At 35.7% G+C, this 25,727-nt stretch overlaps 2 protein-coding genes and 1 pseudogene across 8 annotated transcripts; all 3 read left to right on the top strand.

Moving 5' to 3' along the window:
* The first annotated feature begins 5,118 nt into the window (after positions 1-5,118).
* On the top strand, positions 5,119-10,106 carry LOC110820246 (alpha/beta-Hydrolases superfamily protein). 4 transcript variants are annotated; one of them, XR_015818079.1, is made up of 8 exons: positions 5,119-6,022; positions 6,182-6,218; positions 6,716-6,952; positions 7,059-7,106; positions 8,831-9,276; positions 9,386-9,472; positions 9,720-9,795; positions 9,893-10,106. XR_015818079.1 is itself a non-coding variant. In XM_088216706.1 (7 exons), exons 1-6 carry the CDS (start codon positions 5,721-5,723, stop codon positions 9,456-9,458), a joined length of 1,143 nt encoding a protein of 380 aa, XP_088072832.1. In that variant the 5' UTR covers positions 5,119-5,720; the 3' UTR covers positions 9,459-9,472; positions 9,720-10,106. The 4 variants fall into 4 exon arrangements, 2 of the variants coding, with proteins under 2 accessions (XP_088072832.1, XP_088072827.1); XR_015818072.1 differs by having other exon boundaries at positions 9,876-10,106; XM_088216706.1 differs by having other exon boundaries at positions 9,720-10,106.
* Positions 10,107-11,309: 1,203 nt separating this feature from the next.
* On the top strand, positions 11,310-21,446 carry LOC110820124 (DNA/RNA polymerases superfamily protein). 4 transcript variants are annotated; one of them, XM_088216688.1, is made up of 20 exons: positions 11,310-11,449; positions 11,606-12,539; positions 13,419-13,643; positions 13,736-13,869; positions 13,961-14,027; positions 14,291-14,349; positions 14,496-14,613; positions 14,795-14,908; positions 15,049-15,180; positions 15,268-15,684; positions 16,243-16,293; positions 16,388-16,458; positions 17,437-17,521; positions 18,842-18,994; positions 19,123-19,197; positions 19,283-19,372; positions 19,467-19,514; positions 19,927-20,041; positions 20,122-20,225; positions 20,640-21,446. In XM_088216688.1, exons 2-20 carry the CDS (start codon positions 11,715-11,717, stop codon positions 20,748-20,750), a joined length of 2,994 nt encoding a protein of 997 aa, XP_088072814.1. In that variant the 5' UTR covers positions 11,310-11,449; positions 11,606-11,714; the 3' UTR covers positions 20,751-21,446. The 4 variants fall into 4 exon arrangements, with proteins under 4 accessions (XP_088072814.1, XP_088072820.1, XP_088072811.1 ...); XM_088216694.1 differs by having other exon boundaries at positions 11,316-11,449; positions 11,609-12,539; XM_088216685.1 differs by having other exon boundaries at positions 11,338-12,539; positions 20,612-21,446.
* A 984-nt stretch (positions 21,447-22,430) lies between these two features.
* LOC148269115 (putative protein phosphatase 2C 80 pseudogene) lies at positions 22,431-23,276 on the top strand (annotated as a pseudogene).
* The last annotated feature ends 2,451 nt before the right edge of the window (positions 23,277-25,727 follow it).

The raw sequence follows: 25,727 nt of genomic DNA, 5'->3' as shown, positions 1-25,727 counted from the left end.
TATTTTGACCCCTAATTTTCGATTTTCTTTTTAAAAACACCCTTAGAATCCAAATTTTCACCCCTTTTTCTTAAATTCAATTTCAATTAAATCCCAAAAATAATTTTACCCCATTTTATTATTATTATTATTTTTATTTCTATTAAATTAAATTAAATTAAATTAAAACCTTATAAATTAATTATTAAAATAAAATAAAATAAACAAAATTCCAAATTAAATAAAAATAAAAATAAAAGAAAAATCTTTGGGTGTTACATATCCTAAGGGTTTTGTGTAAGGAATGAATCCGAGAAATGCAGCTTTGATACCACCTATAACGACCCCGGAAATTCTAAAGAAGTAAATTATAACTTAAGTGCGGAAGTGAAATAAATAGTTAAGGTTTACATTTCTTACAAATAAACTTGAAGTCCTAAGTAGTGCTACGAGAATTAACCTTTTGAAGGAAATACAAAAAAATAAAGAAATAAAACGGAAAAATTGTGTGACTAAGTGAATAGATGAAATGACAGTCTTATTAGATATCTTGAGAGATGATTGACGGACAGGTACAATAGGGAACCCTACCATAAACGTTGTCTCATACCGAACGGGGTATCGAGACTTGATAATTTGGCGCTCATACCGGACGGAGTATGAAAACGGTCTGTTTCACTCTCATACTGAACGAGGTATTGAGGTTTAGTGGTTTAGTGCTCATACCGGACGGGGTATGGGAATGAACCTTTAATTGAGAATGTTGAAGGCAATGGTTTACGTGTAGCGGAGACATCCCTATGAACCCTTATGAATATCAGTAGGCCGATAAAATGAAAGGTTGTTGTTTGATTTATTGAATATAGATTTTATAATGTGTACTTGTTACCAACTGTACATGGAATCATGATAATTGCTATGTTGTTATTTCTATAGGTTACTTTATAAATATCGCTGCGGTAAGTAGAGTATAAATGGTTTTATTATTAAGAAATGTATTTGTTTAATTATGTGCTAGATTAGTTATTTTTTGATTTTCTACAAACATTCATTTTTATATCAGTGAGTAGCGTGATATTCTTACTGGGTTAGTGTAACTTATTCTTTATTTAACTATTTTAGATTAAGAGGACCAAGATTCAGAACCCGATTTGAAACACCCATAATTTTTTTTTCGGGATTAAAAATTAATAAATATAAATTTTTATTATTTTATTTTGTATTATTGTATTTTAATTTATTTAATTTAGAGTAAAAAAAATGAAATAAAATGTAAGGAGGATTTAATTGAAAATAATTTTAGGAAAAATGGATGAAAATTTGGGTTCTGGGGGTATTTTTGAAAAAAAAATCAAAACAGGGGCCAAAATACAATTTTATGAAGTTTCGCCACATCAGACGCTGAGTTAGCAGCCCTGACCAAGCAGGACGCACCAAGTGGCAGAGGCGCTGATGTGGGAGGCCACACAGGGAGGGCCACCTGCGCGTGATCAAATGACTGAGGTTTATTCTCGCGCGCACGAACGACCTGGATGCGCTCCCTCCCGAACGCAATCGAACAGTCAGATTCAAAAGCGATCGGACCGCCCAGAGTGAATCACGATGGACGACTCAGATTGGATCGTGATAAACGGTCCATACTCACTTTTTATTTAATCGCGATCGGACGGTCTAGATCAAATGCGATGGACGGTCCAGATCAAAAGTAAATGGATATAAATAACCCCAATCCACACCAAACTCTAACCCTAACCGCTAGAACCCCTCGCCGGAGAAGACGACCTAGTCGCCGTGGAGCCGATCACCAAACCCACCGCTGCACCGGAACCCTTTCCGACTGCCAAAAAAGGTAAAAACTTTTTCTTTTGCACAAAATTTAATTTTAACCTCACCCATGGCCAAATCGGAGTGAAAAGATTGGCTAATTGGCCGATAAACACCGGTAAAGCCCAGCGGCGCTGCCGCGGGAAATTTCATATACCGCATCCGATGAGGTCCTTCCCGATTCCCGTTTTATGTAATTTTTCTATCGTTGTGATCACTGTTTTCTTCTCTACAAGTTGATCGAAGAGAAACACCCAACCACAACTTGAGCTGGAGGAGCCACCACACCGGAGAGCCCTGCTGCCGGTGAGTTTCAGTTTTTCATATTTTTTCAGCCAACCGAGGCCCTTTAACGTGTTTGCTCGTAGAAATTGATGCAAAGTCGGCCGAAAACGACCGACCCTAGGCAGATCACTGCCGCTGGATTTTTGAAATTGGACGAGTGAGCCTTGGGACTGATTTTGGGTTTATTTGAAATATTTGTAGGTACTATAAACGTGTTTCAGTTTTTGGATAAAAAGTTCAGGGAACCCAGAGACTACCCATAGACTCAGTAAACCGTTTAGCTATTCGACGTTAAATCGAGTAAGGATCCTTCACCCTATTCTCTGTCATATAACTGAAAGCTAAATAAATAATAATATGATATTTTGTATGAATTTAAAAAAATGTGCATAATTGATTATGGATTGCTAATGGAGCTAGAACCGAAAATTCTCTACTGTTATTTTGTTGATTGTTTTACAGTTTAAATGCATAATAGTACCTTATTAATTGATTTTATGGCTTTGAATGCATGTATAGTTTATTTTATGTGTTTACTGCTGAATCAGAAAAAATGAAGTTTAAACGGTAAAGAAATTGTATGGTTAAATGATTAGATGAAAATGCAACCTTACCAGATATCCTAAGAGATAGTGGACGAACCGAATATATAAGGGACAATACCGCGAATTTTGTCTCATACCGAAAGGGGTATGAAGACTAAATAATTTGGTGCTCATACTGGACGGGGTATGGGGACAGCCCGCTTTACCCTTATACCGAACGGGGTATTGAGGTTTAATGTTTTGGTGCTTATACCGGACAGGGTATTGGGACGACCCTGTAATTAAGATTGTTAAAGAAAAAGGTTCACGTGTAGATGAGATATCCCTGTGAACCCCAATGGATACTAGTAGGCTGGTGAAAAAAGAAACAGTTATAATTTGATTTATTGTTAATGGATATAGATCTATAATACGTTCTATGTTGTTGATGGTTCTTGAAATTATTATCTGTATGGTATTATTATTTTTTATATGTTATTTTTATAAATTTCAGTATAATAAATGGACGAGAAATGATTTTATGATTGATAAATGAATTTACTAAATTTAATACTCAATTAGTTATTTTTAATTTTATACCAACATTTACTTATGTACCGGTGATATAGTGTAATATTCTTACTAGGTTAGCGTAACTTATCCTTTATTTAACCATTTCAAATCAAGAGGACTTAGTTTCAGATCCTAATCCGCAATAAGATTGTGAGTAGATGCTATATATTTTGTATTTTCTATTTTTCATTTATTTCCTTATTTCTCGTATTTTTTTTTTAAAGAAAAATTACTTCCGTAATGCTGTTTAGTATTTTTAAGTTATTGTGTAAGAAATATAAACCTTAACCTTTTATTTCACTTATGTACTTAAATTATTATATATTTCTTTTTGAATTTTTGAGGTCGTTACACAATCCACAAGAGGGTTGCGAGTATGATAGTAGTTTTATTTATTTTTCGTTTATTTCCTTATTTTTTTTTTGTAATTTCCTTCAAAAGGTTAATTCTCGTATAACTATTTGGAACTTTAAGTTTATGTGTAAAAATGTAAACTTTAACAATTTATTTCGCTTCCGCACTTAAGTTATAATTTATTTATTTTGATATTTCGGAGTCGTTACATAAATGTATTTAGAAATATACATTTTTTTTTTGTAAAAATTAATTAATTATATTAAATTAAACTAAACTATAAAATATTTTATTTAATTATAAGTTCAGAAAATTAGAGATTGAGATGTTTAGTCTTTTATATTTTCAATTTTAATATGATTTAACGACTAGAGTGATAAATATATATATATATATAGATATTATATGAAAAAGAAAACCTACAATGGTTTCTAGTTGTTTATTGATGTTCAAAAGCCTCTCTACCCTCTCCTATGTGAGAGATTGCCACACAAAATCCAAAAGTCATTTTTTGAGACTGGGTATCCTCCATTTGTGCCAAAACTTGATGTTAAAGCTCCACTCGCACCAAAATCTTCCTCCTCGTTGACTCCCTTCTTTTTCTCCTCCATTTATGTTTTTGTCTTGTGTATCATTGTATATGTGTTTTCCCTTTTTTTTTTTTTTTGTTAAAATTATTGAATTAGTTCATATTAGTTTTGTTCATCTCATTGATCCATTATGGTTCAAATAAGATTAAGATTAGTAAAAAATTAAATGATTTGGTTTTTAATTCATACCATATGCAAAATTTTTCTAATCGGGTATGTTTCGGTACAATTATGGATTAATAAATAATATCAGATTTATCTAATTAATCTTAATTTTTAACATAAAGTATTTCTGTAATTATATCTAAATTAAAAAGAGAACTTTTTGTATACAGTTTTTAATGTACACATCATTTCTAACTAGTACGTACTTACAACTTTTCTATAAAAAAAAAAAAAGAATCTATATTTACAACACATGCACTCTTTATTTTCCACTAATTATAATTTTTTTTTTAATTTTCTCCCAGTTTGATGGAACATATAAATTAATTAGTGGTTTAATGCAAGAACACAGAACAAATCATGTCCTAAAATGCTTGTAACTCTTAATACTATTAAAATTTAAAACAAGATTATCAATATAAACAAAATAATCACTGTCTAGCGGACATACTTATTTTCATTTAAAAAAAAAATTAATTATGTAATTAATAATTTAAGAGAAAATAATTATTGTTTTACATATTATTATACACCCACCAGCTATATTTTTTTAAAAAATAAATTATAATAATTTAATAACAAATAGTAGTTATTATTATTATCTATGATAAAATGAAAACAAAAATTCAGGCTGGCAATTCAAAGGAAATAAAAATTAAAGTCTAAATAAATTATTATATAATTATTTGCCAATGACTAATCTTTTCCCCCGGGAGGACACGTGTCGAAACATGATTACATCAAAGCAACTTTACTACAAAAACATCGCCATCACTGGATCCCAACCTTTTCAATTTTCTGATTTTTCTTTTTGGGTTTTGTAGAAAAATCGAAGTCTCACGTGCTTCTCTTCCTTTTCTTCGCCGGATTTTCCTCTTTTTCTCCGATATCTCCTCTCTCGCGTTTTCGAACCCTAACGACGCCCTCTTCTTTTCCCTCACTTTCTCTCGTTTTTCCGCTCTCCAAACGCTCCTTCTCCCCACTGTCAACGTTTTCTCATTTCCTGAAATCCATTGGACATACAAATTTGGATTCGGTTCTGAAATTACGTATACGCGTTTTATGTTTATGCGTTTCTTGTTTTTATATATTATACGTATCCCATACTGGATCTTCCTGTCTTTCCTTGTTCTTCCTCTACCCAAACGCGTTCCTCTCGACCATGACTCGACATAAGCCTGACTCTTGCATCCACTGATGTGGAGAAATTTTGAATTGAAATTCAAAATTTCGAGCATATGTAAAGGAAAAAGTATTTCCGACGTATTTGAGTTTTTCTATATTATGTTTTCTTTACTAATTTTTGCACGAAATTTGCTGCGGTGATTCCAAATAATTTGAAAGCTTTCAGAATTTGAGCTTCTTTTGTTTAAATTTCGAGTTCTACTTCCTTGAGTGATATTTTGAGGTAGCATTGATTGAGAAAATGGGGGCGGTGACATCATCAATGGCGGCAAAGTTTGCGTTCTTCCCACCAAATCCACCGTCGTACGAGATGGCAGCGGACGAGGTTACGGGGAAGTTGAGGATGTCGGGAGTGCCCAGCAGACAAAACGTCGATGTTTTGAAACTGAGCACCAAGAGAGGGAATCAGGTGGTTGCGTTGTACGTAAAGAACCCTGCTGCTTCGTTGACCCTTCTCTACTCCCATGGAAACGCCGCTGATCTTGGCCAGATGTACGAGCTGTTCGCTGAGCTCAGCCTGCATCTCAGGGTCAACTTGATGGGGTCAGTAACTTTTTTCTTTTAATTGGTATACTTGTACGTATGCATAGTGCTTATCATTATATATCTCGGTGTATCATGTATGCATGTCAATTTACTTTACACGTTACATGTAGGTACTGTGGTTAGTCTTAAGTGAGATTCTGGATTTTTTTGATGCAGTTATGATTATTCTGGATATGGACAGTCAAATGGGAAGGTATGGAACTCGAGATTTTTACATTTCTTGTTCGATTTATGAGAATATGAGAAAAGCGAAGAGAAATTTAGAAGTTTTGGGTCTTCTGCACTGCAGGGTAGCTGAGAAAACGGAAAAAAGAGTAGATCAAATTCTGAATTTTAACTTGTTCATTGCTTTCACAGTAAAATGAAAATGAAAAACGTGTCCGTTGCTTGCAGCTAGTAAAGTGAAAATTGATTTCAGGAGTAATATGTAATTTCTTTTATCTCTTCCTTTCTAAGTTTTTTTTGAACCGGATGGGATTATGGATTTCCAATTTAATGCAACAGTAGAAAACCTGGAGACTGTGAAAACACTATGCTCTTCTCAGTATAGATAGATCACATTGTTTGCTGCAGTTGGACATCATGAAAATTCAGCAACCTTATATATAATATTATATTACCAAAAGCATGGTCGACTCTGCTTGCATAGTTGCTGAATTAGGCATTGTCTTGTTTTCTGATGTTGGACAGCCAAGTGAGCAGAACACATATGCTGACATAGAAGCTGTATATAAATGCCTTGAAGAGAAATATGGAGTGAAGGAGGAAGATACTATATTGTACGGGCAGTCAGTTGGGAGTGGACCTACTCTAGATTTGGCAACCCGGTTACCTAAATTGAGGGCTGTTGTTCTTCACAGCCCAATCATGTCTGGCCTCAGAGTTATGTATCCAGTGAAGCGAACGTACTGGTTTGACATTTATAAGGTTTCTGAACTTTCATGCAAGAAAATGAAAAAAAAGTTTGTCTTTACTATTTTCAGCACCTGGAAAATATTCCTTTTTAATGATTGGTTTTTTTTTTTGGGTGCAGAATATTGACAAAATACCATTTGTCAAGTGTCCAGTTCTTGTAATTCATGTAAGTAGTTGCCAGTTCTTGCGCAGTGGTTTACAATTGTAATTTGTTAAGTTCTGTAATATAGTTCAATTTGATGAGATATTTCCTATGCTCATCGATTATGTATGTTTTGTGGTGTTATTTTATTTTTTCTGCCTTCTTTCTTGGATATAACAAAATAGTTGAGCGACTTAGCTGATACCTTTAGAGTGCCCAGCTCTGTGCTTTGACTAAATAAAATGTAGCTTCACATGCTTCACAAGTTTGATTATGTTGCATAAACTCATTTATTTAAGCAGAAGCTCAAAGTCACTTTTTTGTTAGGTTCCTGGATTAGTTTCTAGTTATTGGTTTAAATAGGGGTAATTGCTTGTTAAGAGAGAACTTGACCATCTCTGGGTTTTGTTAGAAACTCACACTTCTTAATGACAAATTCTGCTTGCCTTAGTCAGATTCTTCTCGTACTTATACAGGAAGATAGTACAAATAATCTTAGGAAATAGGTAATTTTCTTTTACTGGTGTGAACCAACTTCCCACTTCTAGAGAAAAAACTGGAAAGCTGACAAAAACTGAAATGAAAAGAACAGAATAACCCAATCTGGAGTTTTTTTCCCTGAATCTAATTCAGCTATGCTCTTTACCAGGATTTAAGGGAGGGAATAACGTTAAAGGAATGGTCAACTGAGGAGAAGGTTCCCATGAATTTCCCTTTGTTCTTTTCTAAAAATGCACTCTAGATCCAATAAGTTCCCTTTGTATTTTCTTTTTAAATTTTGATTGAAGCATGAAGTGCAAATTTGCTTTAGCTTCATTGTACAAAGGTAAAGGAGTAGGAGGAAGTGCCACTTAAAGAAGTGCAGGGAGCTATAATTAATATCCATATAATAGTACTCATAGCATTACTTAATATTTAATAAATTGAATTCACCCTGACCATCAGGAAACTCTGAAATTTTTGTGTAATATCAGGAAATAAAATGAAAAAAAAAACATTAATTTTTCAGTATTAAAATCCTGAAGCATAAATTTTTTGATTAGAGGTCATCCTCTCTGTTCTAGCGAGAATTTGGGGGGATTTGATTGATATGATGATAGAATTATGAAGTTTTTCTATATGACTTGCACCTTCTTGGTTGTTTTAATCCTATACTTTTTATTAAATCCTGTAGCATAGATTTGTTGCTCGTTGCTTCTTCCCCTGCTTATTAGCACTGTTATATGGTGGATCAATCTCATGTTAATATGTTAGACCTTTGGCTGTGAAGTATTTGATTTTTCCTCACCAATCACATTGTTGTCTCTATAACTGGAAATGTCACTAACTAAAAATCCTTCTGCGCCAGAAGGTTAGAAGTTAGAATTTGCTTCCCCCCTTATATTTTAGGAGCCCATTGGCATCTTCATCGTTGGCCATGCTTTTAGGTTATTCATTGTCCGTGTAGATGTAGCAAAGTTTGTTGATAATCAAGGTTGACAATGTCTCCTGAACTGAAGTTCTTATAAGTGAAAGATAATGTGCCTGACATCCTGAATTTTTCAACTGCAGAGATCTTGAGGTTTAGACTATAGAGAGGATGATATGGATATAACAATTTCAAGGTTGACTAGCATGATGTGGATATAATAATTTCAAAGTTAACTAATACTGGCACTGTGTTTTTCAGGTGGATGTCTTTTATGTGATATGGGTTTTCTAAATTAGCATATGCTCATCCTGAAGCTCTTTTGACGTATCATTTGCAGGGAACTGCTGATGATGTTGTTGATTGGTCCCACGGTAAGCAGCTGTGGGAACTCTGTAAAGAAAAATATGAACCATTGTGGGTTAAAGGAGGGAATCATTGTGACCTTGAGTTATACCCGCAGTACATCAAGCACCTGAAAAAGTTTATTTCAGCCATAGAAAGATCATCACATCCGAGAAATGCATGTGTACTACCTACAGATCAACTTGATAAGCCTAGAATCAGTATAGATTTTAGGGAAACATCCAGACCAAGCATTGATCAAAGAGAAAAATCTAGGATGAGTACTGAGCAAAGAGAAATGCCAAGACTAAGTGCGGACCATAGGGAGAAATCAAGAGCCAGCATCGATAAGAGAGAGAGATCGAGAAAGAGTGTGGATTTGCCTGAGAAAGCAAATAATGGCACTGACCAGCCAGAGAGAGCGAGGAACAGCATTGACCGGTATGAAATTATTAACACCTGCCTTACATCTTTCCATTTCATGGGTGCAATATTACATATCATGGTGGCATGTAGAGTCCTTTGAATGAGGATTGGATTATGTTGGCAGGTTTGGACATATGATGAGATCAGTTGGACTCTGCAATATTGATTGTTTCAAGCCGACGGCAACGGCTGTCTAGGGGCTGCCAGTGAGGTTTTGTTTCGCTTCTCGTCAGTTCATTTATTTGTTAATGGGGTTGTATGGGCCATTGAAAGATGTCTTACTGTTTTCTCATCCATCTCCTAGAGTGAAAATAGATGAAATTAATTTAACCAGGAAAATTGTGTATGTTAATTATTTGTCTTTTTAAGTTAATAAATCTCTCCCACTTGAATGCCAATATTTTGTCCAGTTGTGTATAAAAACGGGGTTGACTCTTTATCTTATGCTTTTCTTGAAGTTGAAGCACCAAAAACCTGGAAGGTTTTGATTCTATGTGGATGTCAGTATCCCAGTTCTTGGCCTCTCCTTCACCTGTAAGTTCAATCTTGATAACTTGTTAGAAGCTTCTTACATATAGTGGACATGTGATTATAACATCTCAAACTCTGTTCAGATTGGTTTTACTTTCAGACCATCTTACAGAAGAGAAGATTCTTCTCTTTAATCTATGCCACAGATAAGTACGACGTCAGAGATGTATGCAGTTGAATGAAAACCAAGATAATTTTAGTTTTCAATGATTTGTAAGAGAAAACTGAATGAAAAAAGATTAAAATTGTTTTATTAAATTTAGATTTGATGAATGATTATAAATTATGAATTTATTATTTGTTGAACTTTTTTATTAATTATTTTTAAATTTAAAACATAAAATTAAAAAAAATAAATAAAATTCTTCCTTTCCTATCCATCTACCTCCTCAGTTCCGCCGGCGACAACCACCCTCTGTTCACCCACCAAGCCCATCTGCTAATGCCAAATCCAGCGCCTAAGGAAGTGACCTTCTTTCTCTTTCCTCTCTGTTTACTTCTTCACCGTGTAGATGTGCACACGCACACACAGAGACACTTATAAGAATCTGTGTAAGCCAAGGAAGTGATGCAAGTTTTGCTTTGACATCTAAAAGAAATTGTTTATTGTGAATTCGGATTGGATTATTTGAATGCTTTTATGAAGAACTGGTCGGTATGCATGCACGATAGCTTGATTCATGAAGAAGACTCTATAACTACTTGCTCTACCTTTTTCTGTATTTTTGAAATGTTCTCTCAACGATTGGTACAAGACTTATATTGTTAGAGATGTTGAATTGATTAGGGTTTATTTGACGACCTTAAAATGAACGTAGGGCTACTATGTACATTATATTCCTATTAAAAGTATTTCTTACAAGGTACATTTTAAATAATATTGTGTAAGATTTATTAAAGATTATTGGTATTTGTTTTTTTGTTTTTTTTTGAACTCATATAAATTTATTATGGGTTAAACCCAATAATCTACAAAAATTAGTTTGTCTTTATTTTATTTTTTTAATTAAAAAATTAGATGAGATATTAACTTATTATGCGTACTTCAATTAAAAAAAATTTAAATTAAATTTGTAATAATTCATTAAGACTTTGATAAATAATTTTATTAAAATATGCAAACAATTAATCGAAACTATCCATGAAAAAAATCTAAAAAAATATAATCATTTGAAAGACATTGAAGTATAAAATACATACAACCATCTAATATATATATATATAAATTGTATTTAATTTTTCATGTTCTAGATAAAATTAGTTTTAAAAATTGCTAAAAATATTGTCTTAAAAATATTTTGCCATTTTAAAAAAATCGTAAAGATTATTTTTTTACTTGAAGTACTAATTTAATATATATTAATGTATAAATTACTTTTTTAAAAAGGAAAGGAAAATGTAACATATTATTTAATTCAATAAATTTTTACACACCAATTTAATACGTCCAATAAAAGTATAATAGATTTTAAAATAATACCCCAAAGATCACCAAATAAAATATAAGCACCCTAAAGATTGAATAATTGCACAAAACACCCCAGGCCCCTTGAATTGAAGCAGGGCAACATGCGAACCGCCAGGCTCCAAAGAGAAAGATGGTAGATACAGGCCAAACGAAAGGTTTAAGGAGGGTTTAAGGCGGCTACTACGTTCTGTCAGTTTCTCTACAAACTACTCACTCTCTTCATGTATCATTTTTCATATTTGCAAATTTCTCTAGCATCCATTCTCTCCCATATCAAGATCTCCTCAACTCCGCTTAACTATACACTTAATTTCACTAACATTTTTAGTTTAATTTGATGTCCAGCAGCAAACCCCCTTTAATATCTGCTAATTCCAGCAACACATTCGATTACTTGATCCCCTTGGGTAAACCCACAGTCCAGTGTCAAAACGTGTTGAAGATATCCACCGGTATGTGGAGAAACATAGCCAAGCTGGCGGTTTCAACCTGTCCCAAGAGGTCTTCCTTCAATTCTCAGTACTTTCCACGCACTTACAGCTTTCTCGGGCTTCCCCAGGAATCGATTTTACCGGAAAAGTTCCAATTCCGGGCTTTGGAGCTTGGTTCATGCTCAACCTTGGGGTTTCAAGAAATGAATTTTCGTGGGGTTGGGGAGCTCTCTACACATGAGGATTATATGGGTAAATCCAGTTTTGGGTTGTCGAGAAATGAAACTGGTTGTAATGGGTTTAGTCCAAGAGGGTATGTGAGCGTAGCTGAGGCGGTTTCCTCGACAGATGTCGAGGAAGATGTGTCGGTTGTTGAGGAAATACAGGAGTTGTTGGGGGAACTTAAGAAGGAAGAGAGGAAAGAGAACGATATTATAAGGAGGAGGAGGCAGCAAGAAGACAGGAAAATGGGTCAAGGGAAGTATCTGGCACTGAGGAGAAGGCAGGTTAAGATTGAGACTCAGGCATGGGAACAGGCTGTAAAGGAGTATAGAGAGCTTTTGATGGACATGTGTGAGCAGAAACTGGCACCAAATTTGCCTTACATGAAATCTTTGTTTCTTGGTTGGTTTGAGCCTTTGCGTGACGCTATTGCTAAGGAACAGAAAATGTGTAGAATAGGGAAGAACAAGACAGCAATTGCACCGTATTTTGTGCAGTTGCCGGCAGATATGATGGCCATTATCACAATGCATAAATTGATGGCTCTGATGATGACCGGAGGCGAACATGGCTGTGCCAGGGTTGTGCAGGCTGCTTGCTTAATAGGTGATGCCATTGAGCAGGAGGTTGGTGAGATTGATTACTTCTTCACTCAGTTTCTTGATAGTTCTTTTCTTAAATTTGTCTTACCTTTCCCATGTTATGGTCTTGGTCCTAATTGTGGAATTCTTTGGAGTTCCATTTAGTTGCTATTCTATGAATAGGAGTTTAGGATTATGTATATGTGATGCTTTATTTTATTAGACAGATGATGACGATAGTGAATCAATATTCTTCTTTATTTTTGGCTTGCCTGTTATCTAGTCTAGTTCTCACTTCTTGGCATGAACCTAATTGTCTTACTTTCTGGTTTTTATCATTTTTCTTTACCAGAAAATCGGTGAACAAGTGTTTCTAAGGACGCACTCAACACCAGAGAACATCTTTCATTCTATATTTTGTGTCTTTTATCTTCATTTCGCGTTTGTTTTCTAGAAAAAAAAAGGGAAGTGGACTATGTCTCAATCAATAGATTACAAAATAAGTTTTTGGAATTAGAAAACCAAAATATGATATGGGGAACACTGTCTTCTAATTTGGAGAGCTATTTTTCATTTTAACTCCAGAAAATTGACTAGGAATGGATAGAAAGATATCTCCCTACTTATTTGCATTCGGAAAACCATGTTTTCCACAGAATGGAGATACAAGTTTCTTAGATGGATATATTTTCTGTGTAAAAAACTTCCTTTTTCTGGAAAATTATTTTTCAAGATACCATTACCTATAGCAACTAAAGCAAACCCTTAGCTATTATTGTCTTTTTTCTGGGAGAGGATTGAATAATGGGATTGACAAATTTGGGGCAGATATCTATTATCTGCCCCCCCATCCTTCGAGCTGTTTCTTTTCTTAGTTTCTTTGGAGCTTAGATACTGATCTTTTTACTTTCTTCTATCCACCAGGTTAGAATATACAAGTTCTTGGAAAAAACAGAAAATAAAAAGAAGAAAAAGAATGATAAGAAGGTGGGAAATGAAGAAGATGAATCTAATTGTACAATGAAGGAACAGGAGAAGCTGAGGAATAAAGTAACTAATTTGATAAAGAAACAAAAGCTCCCAGCGGTTAGGCAAATTGTGAGAGGACAGGTTGATTCAAGACCGTGGAGTCAGGATATAAAGGCTAAGGTATATGCATCTCTTATACTCTCCATCTGAGACTTGTTGTTCCTTAGCTGCATCTTTTCCAAGAATTATGACATCAACTTTTCATTTTCCAGGTTGGAAGTCGAGTTATTGAGCTATTGTTAGAAACAGCTTATATACAGCCACCGGCTGATCACATAGCTGATACTCCACCTGATATTCGACCTGCATTTATACATACATTCAGAACAGTGATGAAAGAAAATAAGTGAGGCTTGTTTTTTGCTTTCTTCTACCAAGCTAATTTCCTATCATTCTCTTGTCACTTCAAATTGATGGTTTTCTCTTATCTCCAACAGGAAGACTAGCAGAAGATTTGGTGTCATTGAATGTGATCCTTTGGTTGTCAAAGGCCTAGACAGAACTGTGAGTGAATCATGCGCCTTGTAGTGAAGATCTGTAAATTTTATCAAGATGTTAAGTTGTATTTTTGCTATTGATTTCACACTTCTAGGGTTCCAAGGTAAAAAACTGATAAACTACTCTTGAACTTAACTGTAGATAAAATAGGTATGTAAAAAATTACATTCAGTTGGAGAACGCGGGAGCTATTTTGTGGCGCTTTCTGTAGTTTTATATTTTATTCAATTTCCATTTTGAGGAATGAAAGTTCTTTTTATTAACAACAGGCAAGGCACATGGTGATTCCTTATATGCCAATGTTGGTGCCCCCGGTCAAGTGGACAGGGTATAGAGATCGAAATTTGTTCTTTCTAGTTTATTGTCTTTTCCCTTTTTTTTCTTGGTCATCGTTGATGACTGTTTCTTTTTCTTCCATGATTAGCCCTTTTGTTTACCGTGATGTTTTCTTTTGGGTTGCCATTGTTCTTGCAGTTATGACAAAGGAGCACACTTGTTCTTACCATCTTATGTCATGCGCACGCATGGAGCTAAGCAACAGAGGGAAGCAGTTAAGAGGGCTCCTAGAAAGCAACTAGAACCAGTCTTTGAGGTTTGAAATAAGTTTTGTTGTATGGTTGTTTGTAGTGCATGTTGTTTTTATGTGAACCCTTTGTAGTACTTGACAATGTGGAATGAAGTTGCAACTCTATGAACTAAGATTTATGTGCTAGTTTCAAGTTTGTAGCTTCTGTTGAAAGAATGTAAACTAACCTTTATTAGTAATCTGTCAGGCTTTGGATACTCTTGGCAGTACCAAATGGAGGGTAAATAAGAGGGTTCTTAACATTGTGGATAGGATATGGACTAGTGGTGGCGTTCTTGCTGATCTGGTGGATCGCAATGATGTGAGTACTTTGTATCAATGTAATTGTAGCTCTCTATGTATGGATGTTCCAACTAGCTCATGATGGTGATAACAAGAAAAAAAATGTTCAGGTCAGCTTGCTGTATGTGGTCGTTTGACTCGTGTACTTCCTAATTGCAGGTTCCATTACCGGAAAAGCCTGATACTGAAGACGAAACACTTATCAGGAAATGGAAGTGGAAAGTTAGAGCTGTGAAGAAGGAGAACAGGGAGAGACATTCCCAGCGCTGTGACACAGAACTTAAACTTGCTGTAAAAATTTATTTTCTTCACTATTGCAAAAACTGCTTAATGTTTTTCATTAACTATTTTTTCTCTAAACCTATTAACTGGGAGCAGGTGGCGAGGAGAATGAAAGATGAAGAAGGTTTTTATTATCCACATAATCTTGACTTTCGAGGACGTGCATACCCCATGCATCCATATTTAAATCATCTTGGTTCAGATTTGTGTCGGGGTGTCTTGGAGTTTGCAGAAGGACGTCCGCTTGGAAAGTCAGGCTTACGTTGGCTTAAGATACACTTAGCAAATCTTTATGCTGGTGGTGTGGACAAATTATCTTATGAGGGACGGGTTACATTCACTGAAAACCACTTGGATGATGTATTTGATTCTGCAGACCGACCACTTGAAGGAAGAAGATGGTGGCTTAAGGCAGAAGACCCCTTTCAGTGCTTGTCTGTCTGCATTAATCTCACAGAAGCCTTAAGGAGTTCCTCTCCAGAGACATATATTTCATATATTCCTGTCCATCAGGTATTTTCTTTGAAACGATTACTGGTATCAGCTCATGGGAAAGGTGTTTGTGTTCATAACTAGAGTCCAATTGTTGCTACATAGTTCTTGTCTAAGTTTATGGACTTTCTTTCTTTCTCTTCTTTTACCCCATTAGACGGATTAATATATTCTCAGAAGACAAGAACAGTATAATATAAGGTAACTAGTATGGTGACAATAACATACTATGGTCGATCTTAGGCCAAGGAAATGCACATAATACATTATATGGAGATAAGCTAATACTTGTAAGTTGCAAATTAAGATATGCAGTTTATGTTTCAATAAACTGTGCAAAATAGGCATTGCCTGCTAAGAATTCTTAGAGGAATAAAAAGAGGAAGATAATATATATATATATAGAAATATATTGGAAGGTGGGGCAGGATGGGAGGGGGTAAATTAGGTGAACCTTTGGGCTCACTTTTATTTTCTATATACAACCTGTTTGTGACTTTCAGCACTACCAATTTGTTTTATACTTGGTCATTTCTACTGCGGAGCAACCTGATCCCCTTTCCTTTTGGTGTTCTCTAGGATGGTTCCTGCAATGGTTTACAGCATTATGCTGCTCTTGGAAGAGACAAGGTACCTGTCTTCTTCATTTGGAAGTTGCTAGTTATCTGTTTACTGGCACTTATTATTTCCTCATTGAGTTTTATTTTTGTTTTTTTTTTTTCAGTTGGGAGCAGCTGCTGTAAATCTAGTTGCAGGTGAGAAGCCTGCAGATGTTTACTCAGGAATTGCTGCTAGGTATGTTCTTTTTCTCCTGGTATATATGGGAATTTTTAGGCGGTAGGTCCTGGTCCCCTGGTCCAGGGTCTCCTTATCTATTTTTATCTTCTTCTTTGCTTTTCTTTTCTCTTCTCCCTATATGTATAAAGGAGAAAAATTGAAAATTGACACTTGACAAAGATGTTTTGTTCAAGCAACTAATATTTAGTTTTTTTTGTCACCATTACCAATTTTAGAGTTTTAACATCAAATTTTGAATGAAAAAAGTTAAAGTTCAATGGATAATCTGAGAAATATAAGGAAGATAGATTTTAGATGCTGTCCTATTTGTCTTGGAGACAATGAATCTCCTTGCCATCTTCTTTTATGGTGTAAGGAGGGAAGAAGGCTTTTGGATTGGCTTATTGGGTATTTGATGGCTGGTTAGTGGATCAATCTCTGCTAAACTGAGAGCCTGGGAGGGCATTCAGGCTGGTGGGAGTAAAAAGACTATTATTGGCCTCATTCCCCACTCCATTTTTTGGACAATTTGGAGAGAGAAATAGTAGCGATTTTGATGGCACTGCAGCTGACTTTCTACTCTTAGAAACATATGGTCCAGGATCTTGTACTTTTGTATTAAGGTCATCTTGCTCCTTTGTGGAGAAGATTGAGGTAACCTCATTGATGTTCTTAATGACTTGTAATTTTGCTTCTTTAGTACATGAGTTGCACCTCCTTGGTGTCTCTGTTTATAATATCTCCTTTCTTCCTTAAAAAAAATGCTGAAGTTCAATTTGGGAAATTAAATATCATAGAATTAGGTATAAAAGTGTTATTTCACAAGTAAACATTAGAAAAGAAATTATGTTTTTCTGGAAGTCTGTTTAAGATGTATAATATAAAAGATCCTATCTCTCTTTCTCTCTCTATCTCTCATTCTGCCATTTTTTTAAGTGCAACAATGAAGGCCAGTAACTTTTTTTATTAAACTCTATTGAATAATTTGCAATGCAGAGTACTTGATATCATGAGGAGAGATGCGCAGAAGGATCCTGCAACATTTCCAGATGCCCTGCGTGCAAGGGCATTGATTAATCAGGTTTTCTCCAATGCTTGCTTGTTTTAATTAGAAGAGAACCCTTTTGATATATGTTAGTATATTTTCTCTGTCTTGGGTGAGTATACATGTTTACATATTACATATAAAAAGGAAGTATTTGTTCACAAGGCATAAAAAGAATGCAGCCTATTGACAAAAAATGAGGTTCCTGAGATCTCTGTGAATTAGAGAATGGCCCCTGAATAAAATACACTGGGTTTTGCAACTAATGCTTCCAAAAACTATTTGTTCCTTCCTTTATATAAAATCCAAAGGAAAACTGAAGAAATGAGAGGGATTAATTTCTTTTTATCATCTTACAAAGGGTTGCTGCCTTGGACAAGTATGATGTCCCCAAGATCTTCATCAGTGAGGGGATGGCTCCTGAGAAAAATACAAAGGTTTTCGCTACCAATGCTCTCAAAAGCTATTTCATTCATTTCTTTCTATACAATTCAAAGGACAACCAAAGCAATGAGAGTGACTAAATCTTTTTTCTTCTTATCCGATCAAAGACCCTCCTAAGCCCAAAGTTCCTCAGCAATTGAACCATTGACAACCCAGCTGACATTGAGGAAGTTTAGGGCAGAATCCCACAACTTTCTAGTCTCCTAGGACCATAGGAGTAGATTGCTTGGGTATTTATTCTTGTTGGGACAAATTGTGCACCGACTAACCAAATTTCTGCTACTCGTCAAGTTATCCATAACAAGAATTGTCCCCAGCAATCTTCCAGGCAAAGCATTCAACTTCCCTATTTGCTTCCATGGAAACTTATCCACAACTTGGTTACGATATGGTGGTAGAAGGATTTAACAGAAAATAAACATGTTTAGTGCAAATTAAGACTGGTTGATCATTCTCATCGGAGGTAGCTTACTAGGAGTTAGAAAAAGCTAGTAATGCAGTCATTAAATGAACCTTCCAATTGTTCATATTCCGCACAGTAGTAAATTATAAAGTGTTCCACAATATTTTCACTTGCATAATCCCTTCTAGAGCCTCCTTAGTCCTACCCAGATAGAGAACACCCAGAAATTGAGCCTTCAAAGGGCTAGCATCAAACCAACAATCCTCCAATAAACTAAGTGGAAGGCCATAATCAATCCTGAAATTGACCAATATCATTGAAGTCCATATCCTGATCAACTTATATTACACTGTGCCTTAAACCATATGTTTTTGCATGTGACATATGATACTAGTGAATAAACTTAATTGATAAGCGTGTGCCTGATTTCTAGGTGTATAGTTAGGTGGTAGGGGTTGGTATGATATGCATTAACTGAGTTTGGCTCAATTGGTGGACAAAACTTGTAGGTGGACAGGAAACTGGTGAAGCAGACAGTGATGACATCAGTATACGGCGTCACTTACATTGGTGCTCGGGATCAGATCAAGAGGAGGCTAAAGGAACGTGGTGCGCTTACAGATGATGCAGATATTTTTGGTGCTTCTTGTTATGCTGCTAAGGTAAATAATGGAGAATTTGGACCCATGAATCTCAACTTCAATCCATAAACAGGGAATTCCGTTTTTACGAGCACATGGGAGTACATTTGTTTTATCTTTAATGGAAATATGTTTCGTTCTTTGGGTAGACAACCTTAACTGCACTAGGTGAGATGTTCCAAGCTGCACGTAGCATCATGACCTGGCTTGGTGAATGTGCTAGGGTGGGTTTTGCTTAAATCCTTCAATTGATATTCGAGGTTCTTGTTTATTATGAGATTTTTTGAGTTATAGCTTGATAATGAGCAGATCGTCGCGTCAGAAAATCAGCCGGTGCAGTGGACAACCCCACTAGGACTTCCTGTTGTGCAACCTTACCGAAAAATAGGAAGACATCTTGTAAGTTTCTTCAAAATTTTCCAAAGTGTAAATTATCTGATGTTATCTTCTCATTTGCAAGTACTGATACCACTCTTCTGTTAAATAAATGCAGATAAAAACGTCCCTTCAGGTTTTAACACTACAACGTGAAACTGAGAAGGTATCCCCCTTGTTGCTTCAGTTTTTATTTTTATTTTTTCCTTTTCTGCCATACACTGGATATTATATATTGGAACCAGTTATAGGGAAATATGAGATTCTAGGATAACCGGATTTTGTGGTTGTCCCTTATTGTTTAACCTTGATTGGAGATTACTCCTCCTTCGCAAAAATATTTTCTCTAGAATTTCCAATTTCTGTACTCCTTAGTAAACACTGTGGGGGTGAATCACTTACACCACCTTCACTTAACTAGTAAACACAACTACTGCTACTGCAAGTAAAGAGAAAAAAGGATAGTTTCGTTCCAGCTTGTACAGCCCTAAGCTTCCGAGACTATGTGATCACGTTCGAAGACAAACTTGAAATTTTGGGGTCTCAATTAGTGATTGATGGTTCTTTTCCTGTTACAGATCATGGTCAAGCGGCAGAGAACAGCTTTTCCACCAAATTTTGTTCACTCTCTTGATGGTTCTCATATGATGATGACTGCAGTTGCCTGCAGAAAAGCAGGCCTAAACTTTGCAGGTTGGTTAATTGGATTTCTTTTTTGGGTATTGATAACTAAGTTTTGGTTTTTTATTATCTTATGCTTGTATATGACACAGGAGTGCATGATTCATATTGGACACATGCATGTGATGTGGATGAGATGAACAGAATACTCAGAGAAAAGTTTGTTGAACTCTATGAGAAGCCAATACTAGAGAATGTAAGTATCTTAAACTAAGAAATGCGAATATTATGTCAGATATTGAGCAATTGTTTTTCCTAGGGGAGTCAGTGAGAAATTCAATTGCTAGAGATCATCTCCAAATTTGAGCAAATAAAGAGTGGGGAAAAATCAGAAATCAGCTAGTGACTGATCAATTTGTAAAAAGTTTTAGGAGGACCAAAGTAATTATAAAGTTTTAAAAGGATTAAGAAGTGACACTATCGGCTATTTTTTATAACTATCCTTGGACTGCTGTTTTCCAACTGTGGTGTCAAGGACTCATCATCCTTTTATGTCGCCATATGTTTATCCAGGCTACTAATGGTTTATGTGGGATGTTCCTGGAATCACTGAATTGGTTGGTTTAGTTTATTGTTTAACAGATTGTGTTATACTCATTCTCATGCACAGTTGTTGGAGAGCTTTCAGCAGTCCTTCCCTACATTGTCCTTTCCAACCTTACCAGAAAGAGGAGACTTTGATCTGAGAGAGGTGTTGGAATCACCCTATTTCTTCAACTGATCCAATGCAAGAGCTTCTCTCAGATTGTTTGACAGCAGCCAGTTTTCTCTAGGTTTTATGCTACCTTCACTTCTCTTACATGTGATTTTTTCCAAGTAAAATGTGGCATCTACGGAGAGTGGTAGGCACCTGCTGGGCTATGCCTGTAAATATTCTGAAAGATGCCCCTAAATATCAAGCAGTCGCCTTGTGGTCCTATTATTCTTCTTACTCTGCAAGTCGGACTAAGAAGACGCCTGTGTACAGCCAACATCATTTTTTAGAATACGTGCTTCGATGCTGGGTAGAATATTCCATGGAGCTCATACATTAATGAGGTATCACACGATTTGAAAAGCGAAATAGTTGGAATTCTGCAGTATTTTTTAATTGCAGGTCATTGAGTCATTTGCAATCAGCAAGATTGCAAAACATCAGAAAACAGAAAGCAAAAGATTCATTGTAGGTTGTTGATGAATTGCAGTTTCTTTGCTGCAATCAATAACCATATCTCATCTTCACTATGTATGTAAAGATTAGTGGTAAGTTCAATGTGTTTTACTAACAGTTTAGGAATACAATTGTAACGAACGATCTGGATTCACGTAGATTTATGTTCATATTCTTTATTGTACTTCAAGATGTAATGTTAGCTTATATGTAAAAGGAGATCCACCCTAAAATTAGAATGAAAGTACTAACAGGGTTTTTTTTTTTTGTTCTTTGTTCTTTCTAATAGAATGCAAATTTTACAAGCAATTCAAGTTAAGTAAATGGATGAAACTTATTGATATGAGCTGGTGATTCAAGTAATTCAAGTAAGATGCAATTTAAATATACATACAAAAAATACAATTTAGTAATTTCCTGATCCCAATTAAGGAAGGATCAAGTTAGGATGGATGTATACATACATATCTGCCATTTTTTTAAGAAAAAATATATTTTATTTACCCTTTATATCAATTATAACATAAAATTTTTAACTCACTTATAAAAATTGTACATTTTAGTTAAAACTCACAACATTTTATAGAGCAAATAAAATATTAATCATTGATTAAAAATTGATTGACATTTGGTAAAATTCCCAAAACGACACCATTTTGTTCCCACCATCTTTTTCTTTATTTTTTTAATTAATTAATTATATGTATCACAAGTGCATAATGAAATTACCAAAAAGTGGCCGCCCGCTTTTTCTTCTTCTTCATCTTCTACTACTACTAACAGACATGCCAGAATGTTGGGAGCTCACGTGCAAGCCTGGTTGAACAACTCCGAGAAGCCCGACGTCCGCCCAGAAAGTCTGTCCGGATTCCGGCAACAGAGATCGTTCTAATTAATTAATTTGGCTTCCAAGTTAAATTTGGTTAATTAATTTTACAAAATATCAGTTTAGTTTTCCGATTCTGTCCGTTCTCCTTATACAATTTGGTCATTGATTTGCTCCTATGCCCATTATCCACTTATCTACTGCCATTGATTTCCTATTTAGAACGCAGAAACCTCCATGTACTACGCATTATGTATATATCTTCGAACAGATTCTCTCCTGATCTCAAATAGATAGCCCTAATACTTGCTCTGCTTGACTTGCACGCACACATCTTCTCTCAAATTACTTCGCCCGATCATCTTCTTCCATATCATCGCTTGTTTCTTTACTCGATCATCGCTGTTCATCAACCAACTTCAACCATGATATTGAAGATCAAAAGAGTTCGTGAAGAAGACAAATACGTTTACACCATAATCGCCAAGATTGCAAAACCTTGTCCCTCTGATTCAAACCCTTCTTCTAACCTGAAGTTAGATTCAGGTTCTTTCTATCTGCCCAAGAAATCTCGCGGAGACGATGCTCATTTCGTATCCCATACCCACCAGACCGTCGGAGTGGCTGACGGGGTCGGCGGTTGGTCAAAGATAGGCGTTGATGCCGGCAACTTCGCAAGAGAGCTAATGATGAACGCGCACGGAGAAGTGGAAAGTAGTGAAGTTGTTGATCCAAGAAAAGTGCTGAATGAGGCTTTCTTGAAGACCAAGGCTGAGGGATCATCCACCGCCTGCGTTCTCACCCTCAAAGATAGTTCTCTAATCGCTGTTAATGTCGGAGATAGTGGGTTTATGGTGCTCCGGGAGAAGAAGCTGATGTACCGGTCGCCGCCGCAACAACACCGGTTCAACTACCCGTATCAGTTGGGTAAGAGTGAGAAGAGCGATCGTCCTCAGTCGGCCTTGCATATAGAAGTGGGGGTTATGGCGGGAGACGTTGTGATTGTGGGTACGGATGGATTGTGGGACAACATTCACCCTACACAGATTGAATATATTTTAATGAGAGCTGGCGATGATGAGTCATGTTGCGCCCCTAAAGAAATTGCAGAAAGAATTGGAGCGGTTGCTTTTTTCAACTCCCGCAACAAAGATTATGATTCGCCATTCGCAATTGCTTCCAGAAAGGCAGGACGTAATCACAAAGGAGGCAAGAAGGATGACATTACTGTTCTCGTTGCTTTCGTCAAATCCTCCGGATCACACCCTTGAAGGAATTAGCAGAAGTTGTTTCTTTATGTCTACGATTTGTATTCATTCTTTATTCTTTAATTCTTTTTGTTCATAATTACATGAGAAATTAGTTCTGTAATATTGAATATAAAAATCAATGACAAGTAAGGAAATTCAAGTTATTTACAAGTTCTTTGCTTCCATGAAAATATGAATACTCCGTGATGTTTACTCACTAATATATTTTGTCATTCAAAGAGAGTTTGAAGGGCATACGTCATGTTTTTCAAAACATCAGTATAACAACTCAAATCTAAAAAAAAAAAAATTATACGGAAGTAAAATAATAAAATTAGTATTTACATTTCTTACACAATAATTCAGAATACCCAATAAAATTACGAGAATGACCATTCTGAAGGACAAACAAAAAATCAAAAAATAAATAGAAAGTAAACAACTGGGCATTCTATTCGCAACATTCTTATGGATTGGCATCTGAATCTTGATTCTCTTAATCTGAAATGGTTAATAAAAGAGTGAACTATACTAATGCAGTAAGAATATCATACTCTTACTGATATAGAAATAAAAGTTGATAAAAATAATAAAAACAACTAATGAATCTATTAATTTAAGTAAATTTATTTATTATAAATAAAATCATTTATTGTATACTTATCGTAGCGAAATTTTTAAAAACTGATCTATAGAGACAATAACAAAAACAACATCATAATTTTATATTCAATTAGCTAGAACAAGAACTTTCTCTTTTTATTTACCTACTGGTATCCATGGGGGTTTATAGGGATGTTCCCACTACGTATGAACTATTATTCAACATTTTTAACTAACCGGCTCTCTTCATATACCGTCCGATATGAGCACTAAAAATATCATCTCTCAATACTCTGTCTGGTATGAGCACCAAAAATACTATCCGTCAATACCACGTCCGGTATGAGAGTGAAACGGACCATCCCCATACCCCGTTCGGTATGAGCACTAAAATACCAATTCTTGATACCCCGTCCGGTATGAGCCAACGTTCACGGTAGGATTTTCTATGTATTCGGTCCGTCCATCATCTCCCAGGATATCTAATAAGGCTACAATTCATTCATTCACTTAATCAAGTAATTTTCTGTTTATATTTAATTTTTAATTTAACAATTTAACTGTAAATCACGCAAGACAAGAATTACATGCATAAAAAAAAACACAATTGAATCATCTTAACAACTCTAGTGCATTATTATGCCTTTAAAACTGTAAAATCAATCAATCAGTTAAAACGGTACAAACAGTAATAAATAACCGGTTTTGTCTCCATTAGTAACATGTAATTAATTATCAAAATTTTCTAAATTACGCAAAATACTGTATTATTTATAATTTAAACTTCAATTCAATAACAGGGAATAAGGTGAGGGATTCTTACCGAATCGGTGTATAAAACGCTAAACTTTCAGTTGCGCCTACTAGCGGTCCCTGAGTTCCCTAATTTTTTTTTGGAAATTAAAACATGATTCAAGTTCCTAGAAATACCCCAAAAAATTTAAAATCGATGTTGAAAACTTTTTACGGCCAATTTTGAAATTCTTGCACGACCGCAATTTACCTTGGACTAGCCGTTTTCGACCAGTTTTGGCCAATTTCGGCTAGTTTTATACTCATCCATGCGAGAAAACATGTTAAGGAGTCTCAGTTGACCGAAAAAAATTGAAAAATAAAAACTTACCAGCAACGGAGTTTTCTGGTGTGGCGGCTTTACCAGCTTATCTTCATGGTTGATCATTTTCCTTCGGTCAACCTGTAGAAAACAGAATAGTGAATACAATGGTGAAAAAATTACACGAAACGGGACTTGAAAAGAGGCTCATCGGAGGCAATTTTTGGTTTTTTCTGCGGCAGCGACGTCGACCTTTACCTATGGTTTTCACCTCATCCGCTGGTCTTTTTGCTCCGATTTGGCCATGGGAGTGTTCAAAATTAAATTTCGAGCGAATAAAATTTTTTTAATCTTTTTTGGCAGTCGGAGGTGACTCCGGCGCGGCGGGGGGCGGCAATCGGTTTCATTCTCCGGCGTCTAGTTCTTCTTCTCTGACGGGGGATTGGCGGCTACGGTTAGGGTTCAGTGTGAAGTGAGATATTTATACCCGTCGTCCTTAAATCTGGACCGTTCATCGCGTTTGATCTCAATCGTCTGATCGCGTTTAAAGAGGAAATGAATCTGAATCGTTCATTACGATTTGATCTAGACTGTATGATCACGTTTAAAGAGGGGATGAATTTAGAGCGTTCATCGTATTTAATCGTGATCGTCTGATCGCGCTTGAGGAGGAGACGGATCCGGATCGTCCACGCACGCGGGAATGCATCTCGACCGTCCGATCGCGGGCACGCGGATTAACAGCGTAAATCCTGCGTAGCATCGAGTTAGTGTGCCCTGCCACGCGGCGCACTCCGGTTCGTCGGGGGTACTGG

This window comes from Carica papaya, chromosome 1, assembly GCF_054855325.1.
Source record: "Carica papaya isolate Zhongbai chromosome 1, ASM5485532v1, whole genome shotgun sequence".
In the NCBI taxonomy this organism is placed as follows: domain Eukaryota; kingdom Viridiplantae; phylum Streptophyta; class Magnoliopsida; order Brassicales; family Caricaceae; genus Carica; species Carica papaya.
Note: the sequence above shows the minus strand (reverse complement) of the source record. Positions and strands in the feature narration are given on the sequence as shown.